This window comes from Argentina anserina, chromosome 3 (assembly GCF_933775445.1).
Source record: "Argentina anserina chromosome 3, drPotAnse1.1, whole genome shotgun sequence".
NCBI classification, from domain to species: domain Eukaryota; kingdom Viridiplantae; phylum Streptophyta; class Magnoliopsida; order Rosales; family Rosaceae; genus Argentina; species Argentina anserina.
Window position 1 is genome coordinate 29,045,022 of NC_065874.1, and position 8,638 is coordinate 29,053,659.

Below are 8,638 nucleotides of genomic sequence, written 5' to 3' on the forward strand. Positions count from 1 at the left end.
TGGGAGTCAATATGTTGAGTTGGAAATTTCACTTGTGTGAGGAGAGAAGGTTGCGAACGTGACAGGTAATCAAGAGGAGCAGATCCTTGCGCGGAAGATTCTCTGAGAATAGAAGGCTGCGAACTGGTGTGGTCTAAGGAAGAGATGAAATGAAGAAAAAAAAGTGTGCGGCTAACTCACAGATAGGGTTTAATTATACATGTAATATTCAGTAAAATCTAAGGACAAAATGAGTAGGTCATAGTCTCTTCATTTAAAAAATATTGTAGCAAAATGAGTAGGTCATAGTCTCTTCATTTAAAAAATATTGTAGCAGCTCCGTGCCAAAAACGATTTTTAAAACTCGAAAACAATAATTTTCTAGTTTTTCAATTTCAGCTGTTGTAGAAAATTGGGCCAAAAGCAATAACATCATTTATTAAACTCAAAAGCTAAAAGTAGCTCTAAAAAAGCTGTCCCAAACTGGCCCAAGAGTAATGACGGTGTACCTTTTCTCCTTTTCTGATTTTGAGCCAAGATCCAGATAAATGGAGGTATATGGAGCATAAAGAAAATTAGAACAGTTGGAGATGGTTAGGTATTGGACCATCAAGGTCGCTGTAGAGTAAGAGGCTCTATTAAATCATACCTGTATTCATTAGGCTGTGACATGCACAAAGCTGCTTGAGGAATCATGATCAGCTGCTCGAAGTGTCTAATCACGAGAGCTGTGATATTTCCTGCAGATCCTAATCCTCTAGCTTCTCTCTTTCGTGCTCTGTTGCTTCCATCTTTCATACTCCAGAGTGTCCTTAATTTGTTCTCTCTGCCGCGAAAGGCAAAAACAAGTACTTCCTATCAAGCTTTCAGGAATGGAAGGTAATGATTCTGATCTATAAGGGACCACGCCAAGATTCGTATACAATTTCAACACGAATCTGAATTTCATTGACCGAAGTGAGCACACATCACTGAGTTATATGAATTGAGATGCAGTTCTTACCGTGGGGAAGTTGAGTGATATTCAGTGGGGATCATCATATCATATTCTGCATATATATTTATGGAGCATGGATAGCTAAGGTTTTCGACTTCAGAAGATAGCTCGCAGTAATGACTACTGATTTATAGCTGGATTTATAGTACATTTAATTTACTGATCCTGTTCAATTTCAACACATACAACTACTACTGGTTTAGCATTTACACCTCGATCTGATTTTGCACATCTCCAACCAATGAATCAAAAGGAAAGTAGGCTGCTGATCGATTCCAAGCAGGCTTTAAGTTAAAATTTATTGAGCGATGATGATGATGCTGGTTTCATATTACAAGTCACGTACAATGGCTAGCTATAACTTCTGGTTTCAATTACAAATGAAGACGAATTGCACGTGCTCTAAACTAGTTAGAGGTGAAAACGGGTGACATTGGCATTGATTTAGAGGGGTACATTTGAACACAACACGGTCAGCTATACATGCAGGGTGATACAGCAACACGCAAAGACATTAATCCAGATTGTGTAAAAGTTTACGGAAGATGCGACACGAGCATATGAAGCCATGAAGTGAGTCCATACTACCCACGAAGGATCCTGATTGTTAGAAACATAAATAAATGCAATCTACCGGCCGTCTAACTATGAGAAATATAAACTTGCCTAGCTAGGTAAACGGATAAAAGCTGGACAAATTAAACAGGTTAAGCCCAGGCTTATATGGCTCCATTCTGTTGAAGCACCAAAGGGAAATGACTTAAGTTGGTCTGTTCGATCATTCTTTTTATTCTTGACTCTCATCAACGATATCCTTATTCATATATGACATAAACAACTGACCAAGTGACCAAGCAAACACTAAAACGCTTGTAAATTTAATCGAAATATCTATTGCTATCATGTTATAGTGAAAACATCTACTTCAACACCAGTTAGATCGAATTCGAGATTCATGCAGATATTACATATATAGTGCTTAATTTATAAATTTTTTTTTAAAAAAGAAAATTGTGTAGTACTTAACTTTGCTTTGTTTTGTTTAGTGAAGTAATTAAATTAAGATGAATGACAGCATGCAAGGACTCATATCTATTTTTTTTCTTTTGTGAATTATAGATAACGAAGGCATATGCATTCATCAACTGGCCGGTCATTAATAGCAGCAGAATGTGCAGATCGATATCACCCTCATTAGGCACAAGCATATGAACTTCACTAAATATTTTTAGATAGCTCAGGGAACTAATACCTGAGATCATTTTAAATTTAATTGGTGAGTTTACATGGACGATGATATATAGTAATAGTAGTTGAAGCATGCAGTATTATAATGCATTAGGATCACGAACTTCAAAGAAGGATCTATTCTTGACGACGATGTCGTACAGATGAAACAACCTGAAGTGATCGAAGTTAGTCGGCAGAGAGATGAGGTGAGCCGAGTGCTCGGAGCGGTGGAATTGCACCAGGTCCGGTTGGCAGAATGAGTTGGGCCGATAACGAGTCCAGCCGAGCTCAGTGAGTCGTTGCTCGAGTTCAGCGTAGGACCGGATGACCTGGTTGGCCGGAAGGTAGATCAAAACTCGGGGTCGAGCTCCAGGTGCGGTGGCTGTACCTGGATAGGGCGGTTCTTTTTGCTCGAAGGATTCTCGGGTCGGGTTTGTGATGAGTCGAGTGACGCCATTTTTGTCGAATATCCACACGCCGGACATTGTGAGAGAGAAGAAGAGAGGATGAAGGTGGCAATGTGAGAGAACTCAGAGAAGGAGTTATGATTTATGAGGACGAAACGGACGGGTGAGAGTAGTGATGAATGAGTATAAGGTATGGTTATGTCCTTTTTGTAGGAAAAGTAAGCAAACCCTATTCTACTAATATCCGGAGGAAGATGATAATACAATTAATATTGTTTGTCGGTGGAGCTGTATTTTCACTTCATGCATGTACATGTTCTCCGATCACAATTCTTCTTTGTGTTTGTACGTGTTGAATATCTTGATTATTGAGATTAGAGAACGGGTATTGTTTCATATGAGCAAGCCTGATTCTTTTGAAGCGGATGAATGTTGGACAGGTATAAATCATGGTCATATTGCAAGTTTGCACCCTTATGAACCTCATTCCAAATCATAGCAAGTTCATGACTCATTCATCTTCATTTTAGAAACAGATTCCCACCAAGTCCATTGTTACCAAACAAAGTAAAAGCAACGAAAACCATGTGACAACTAAAATTCACCTACGTACAATTCTTGCTTCCTCCATGCAATAGACACGTGGCCACAGGAGAATGGATATCTTATTTGGCTTGCCTTGATCCACAGTACTCATGCCACTTAGCATCCCCATTCTCGAAGCATCCACGTGTCCTGATTGGCCCACACAAGATCAAAACGAATAGGACACGCAATACCACTTTCAAAATCACCTCCCTCCATTCTGCAGACTTTCAAAGTCTGACCCAAATCCGACGGCCAAAGCAGCGAGTACACCCTCATATCCACAGTCACGGAGACTCTTTTCCGTAAATGAGAAAGAAACAAAGAAAACGAGAGAATAGACTCTCTGTTGTTTCGGGCAATGAAATTATAGTCCTCTTCAGAGGACTCTCTCTTAATTTCTCTCTCTAAATTCCCAAACCTGAATCCTCACCCTCTCTCTCTCTCATCGTAGAAACCCTAACCGGCTAACCCCCATTTTCCAAACCACGCACTCTCGAGTCTCGACTCTTCCGGCTTCTCGCCGCGGCCTCGGCTTCGGTTTCCGGCGATTTGCGTCACCGTGGTCTTATGTCCGGAAGGTAGAGATTTCTGAGCCTAATCTTAGTGATTGACTGCTGTTTGGTGCCTGATGAAAACAGAGGCCTTCTGTATAATAACCCATACAAAACAGAGGGACTAGTTTACTTGAAGAATTTGTATGATTTGGATATAGATTGTTGAGCTGAATCTTTTGTTTTCTGGTTTTGTAAAATTATTGGTAGGAAAAATAAAGAAGAGTGAATGTTATGAAGTCGAAATTTCACCAATTTTAGGTTGAATCAGTGATGTCATTGTAGTAGCACCCCTAAAGTGGTTGTTACAGGTCTTTGGGTAATCAATGTTCTCATTTTCATCCCTAAGATATTGAATAGATTCTCAAAGTTACCAAGCGTTCGAGAAATGTTTACATGTGAGGCATTTCTCTCTGAGAAAGATAATTCAAAACCTTGCTCTCTGAGTCTTTTTTTCTCATATATATATATATATATATATATGACTGCCTGGACTGTATTTCATTTTGATTTTATGTATTATCTTGCCATCTGCATTATCTTGGGACTTCGATATATTTTTGGGGTGATAAACAGATTTTACTTGTCATAACTGAAGTTACTGATCATCGAGTAAAGGTATATAATCTATAATTATGAAATGACAAGTTTTGTTTAGTATTGAAGACAGTAAGCAAATTGCATGTGGAACTAATAAGACTGTCACTGATTGTAATGGTTACTGTCCACTTTCAGAGTATACTTAAATATGACTTTAAAATGTTTGAAGTAGGTAAAGAACTTGTTATATGCGTTATCTATACAGTTTCTTATGGTTGGCTGCTGTGGTAGAGTGGATGCTATTTGAATGACGAAAACGAGCTATTCAGTTGTTTTTTCAAATCCTGAGGGTGACTTCACATTAAGATTTATTTGGGATATGTTTGTATTATATTGCCATTTTTAGTAGCGTGGAAGAGGTGAAAGCCAATTAGAAATTAATGTTAGAGATTTTGTTCTGCATTTCAGGTTCAATATGTCTCACAGATCAAAAGAAAAGGATAAGAGGTCTGATTTCAAGTACTATGAGGGCAAGTATTATCATGAGTTGAAGAGAGGTAGTTACAAGATAAAAGATTCTCATTCAACTTACAGATGTCCATTTTGCCATGAGAAAGGGAGAAAAAATTATCAACTTAGAGACCTTTCAAGACATGCCTCTTCTATTGGTAAAGGCTCACATAGCAGGGATACAAAAGATGAAGCGAAGCACTGGGCTTTGAAGAGTTATATTGATAAATATGTTGATGTGAAGAGTCGGTCAGAAAGGCCTAGAGAAATCGTACCAAAGAAAAGAGGACCTAGAGAAGGTGAACTGAAGAGCAGAGTCAAGTTAGTAGCGCCTAGAAAAGATGAACTGAAGAGAGAAAGGCCTACAGAACCTGCTGTCCAGGGAGAAGTTTCTATTGAGCCGGCAATAAAAAGAAGACATTTAGAGCCTGCACCATCTGTAATATCTCCACCCAGGATAGAATCGCCGAAACTGAATGATGATAATTATCTAGTATGGCCTGTGATGGGTGTTTTGGCAAACATTAAAACTGAGTTTAAAGATGGGAAACGCGTTGGCGAAAGTGGTTCTAAAATAAGAGATGAGTTAACAGCAAAAGGTTTTAATCCTGTGAAGGTTCATCCATTATGGAATTATCGGGGTCATTCTGGTTTTGCAATTGTTGAGTTTGAGAATAGTTGGGAAGGTTTCAACAATGGAATGTCTTTTGAGAAGAATTTTGAAGTTGAGCGCCATGGAAAAAGGGATTATAATCTGATGTGTAAAAGAGGAGATCAATTATATGGATGGGTTGCTCGTGATGATGATTACAATGCAAGAGGCATAGACCGCATAGTAAGTGATTTTCTCCGGAAGAATGGAGATTTGAAAACTGTTTCTAGCCAGCAAGCTGAGGAACAGAGGAAAACTACAAAGCTTGTATCCAATCTCAAAAACACCTTGGAGATGAGTTATTCACATCTCGTAGAGATGCAAGACAAATATCACGAGACTGCTAATTCCTTAAACAAGGTAGTGCAGGAAAGGGATGCGATACTCAAAGCTTACAATGAGGGTATGCAAAAAACTTCCTCAACTGTGTGTATGATTGATTGCACTTTTGAATTCAACTTTTCAGTTCCCAGTTATGTTATGTAATATCTTACTTTGAATGCTCACTAGTTGTTCTACTCTTTATAGTAGAGTGCACTTTTTCATCTGAAGGTTCTTTTGAATTTTTGTGATATCAAATTTTAATCTCACTTTATGTTGTTAGAAAGAGAGAAATGTGAGCAAATGGAAAAAGAACAGTTCAGGAAAATATTAAGGGACCATAGGGAAGCTGCATTGCACTTGGAAGATCAAAGAAAAGATCTTGAGCGCCGTGAGAAGCAACTGCAACAACGCAGGGCACAAAATGATAACGAGAAGAGGAAACTCCATCACGATAGGCAAATGGTAATCTTATTGTTTCTTCTACCAAAGAGCCTAGGCTTCTGTTTGAATATGTGGGGGGTCGCACCTTTGTCCTTGTCAGGTTATTAATTTGTTTTTTGTTTCAAGTTGGTATAAGTTTGAGATTGATACAATTAATAGTTGTTTGAATTAAACAAAGATATTATAATGGTTAAAGCAGAAGAGACACCAAGATAAAATATGTACATAAACTCTATTAAGTCACCTTTTGCTGGACCACTTGTGTGAATTTTTTTTTAATAGCTGTGAAAACTCTTGATACTTGGTCAGAGTACTGCATCTCTTGTTCTACTTGCTTTTTGTTTGAGTTGTTACAAATGCAGCCTCATTCAAGTTTCAATTTTAGCACACGGTAGTCTGTTTCATTTTATTCCATGTATTTATTATGGTTGCATATCGTTGATCACTGTCCTCTGTTGACTAGTCCAGGTTTCAGAATCTGATTGATTGATATATACTTCCATCTTTTTGCAAATTTTACTTCGTAAAGAGCTGATAGAGGTGTTTCTCTTTTAGAATGCAAGGGCTACCTTGGAACAGAAAAAAGCTGATGAAAATATGTTACGGTTGGCAGAAGAACAAAAGGTTTGAATCACGATCTTAGACTTTGTAGAATTGGATGAATGAATATATGTAAATTTTTCGTTGGAATTTGGAATGGCAGAAACAAAAGGAGGAGTTGAGAAAAAAAATCATAAAACTGGAAAAGGAGCTGGAAAGAAAACAAGCACTGGAACTGGAGATTGAGCAGATGAGAGGCGCGTTAAAGACAAGGAAACACATGGGTGAGGATGAGGATGAGGACATAGATGCCAAGAAAAAGATGGATGAAATTAAACAAAACTTGGAAGAGAAGGAGCAAGAGTATGAAGATGTAGAAGAACTTCATCAAGCACTTGTGGTCAAGGAGCGGAGGAATAACGATGAAGTGCAGGAGGCTCGCAAGGAGCTAGTCAATGTATGTACATTTGATGTCTCTTGTTTGACTGTTGCTTTGTTCATCGAGTATACTTTTTCTGGGTTCATTAAGTTAACTTCATAGTCAATATTGTACTTATAATTGGTAAGCACAGATGGATTAAATCTCAATATTCTATTTTGTTGAGCTTACGTGATGCTAATACACATTGAAGATTTTGTCACGTTCTGGCTCTCTAAACTTGTACTTTGCAGGGACTTTGGGAATTAACAACCCAGGCCAATAGGAACCGTGTTAATATTGGTGTAAAGAGAATGGGGGACCTTGATGTCAAACCATTTCAGATTGCTATCAGGAGCAGATACCCTAAAGAAGAGTCCGATGTGAAAACATTGGAGGTATGCTCTCTGTGGGAGAATTATCTTGCTGATCCAAATTGGCATCCATATAAGATCATTACTGATGAAGGAGGGCAGCCTAAGGTATGCCAGTAACATTCTTTTGTTGTTCTTGCTATATATGCTTGATTTATTATGACTGCATGATGTTTAAATTTAGATTTTTTTATGGGGATTGCCTTGTGATTAGCTCCTGGTCTAAATGTAATGTGGTAAATCCTTTGAACTTGCAACCAACACATGGCATGACCTTTTGTTTTTCTTATATTTCCTAATAATCCTGTCAGCTTGAGTCTCATACCTTTTGTTGTTGTAGTTTTTGGTTCCTGCAATCTTGTCAACTTGATTCACATTATCCTTTCTTCACAAATCACACCGGAGAGCTTAGTATTATGTGCTGTCTCACAGCAAGCTTGTCCGTTAAGTTAGTTTGTCTTGTTTGCTGCAGGAGATTATAGATGAAGAAGATGAAAAACTGGCGGGTTTGAAGAAAGAGCTTGGAGATGAAGTGTTCCAGGCTGTTGTCACTGCCTTGAAGGAACTAAATGAGTATAACCCAAGTGGCCGGTACTCAGTAAAAGAGCTATGGAACTACAAAGACGGGAAGAAGGCCTCTTTAAAAGAGGGAGCAAGTTATATTCTGAAGCAGTGGAAACAGCTGAAGGGTCGGAGAAGAAAATGAAGGCAAGTGTTTAAATTTGACTTTTATAGCAAATATATAGCAATTATTTTACCATATTACATGCATATAGCGGTTATCAGTTGAAAAATCCGTTTGGGATGTGGTTATGTAGAGTAAGATACACTTGAAGATTTCATTATGAAGAATCTTAAATTAATATTTTCTAAGTTGTCATAGAAATGGATTTCCTTTATGAATCTTTGAGCATCCTATGAATTTGGAATTGGAAAATTATGTGATAGTGGTTGGCAATACTAGACGCTTTTTCACCGACAATGTCTGATTATGATGTAGGTTATAATTCTTAATATTCAGATTCAATTTCCTGACTGTAATTATCTTGTTATAGGCGTTGCGGTGGAGAGGGCATCAAGAGCTTGG

At 38.1% G+C, this 8,638-nt stretch overlaps 1 protein-coding gene across 1 annotated transcript; it reads left to right on the forward strand.

Moving 5' to 3' along the window:
- Positions 1-3,633: 3,633 nt before the first annotated feature.
- LOC126788306 (factor of DNA methylation 4-like) lies at positions 3,634-8,257 on the forward strand. The gene is made up of 7 exons (XM_050514286.1): positions 3,634-3,779; positions 4,761-5,857; positions 6,059-6,240; positions 6,775-6,843; positions 6,923-7,216; positions 7,432-7,659; positions 8,024-8,257. The coding sequence occupies exons 1-7, from the start codon at positions 3,769-3,771 to the stop codon at positions 8,255-8,257; spliced, it is 2,115 nt and encodes a 704-aa protein (XP_050370243.1). The 5' UTR covers positions 3,634-3,768.
- Positions 8,258-8,638: the final 381 nt, after the last annotated feature.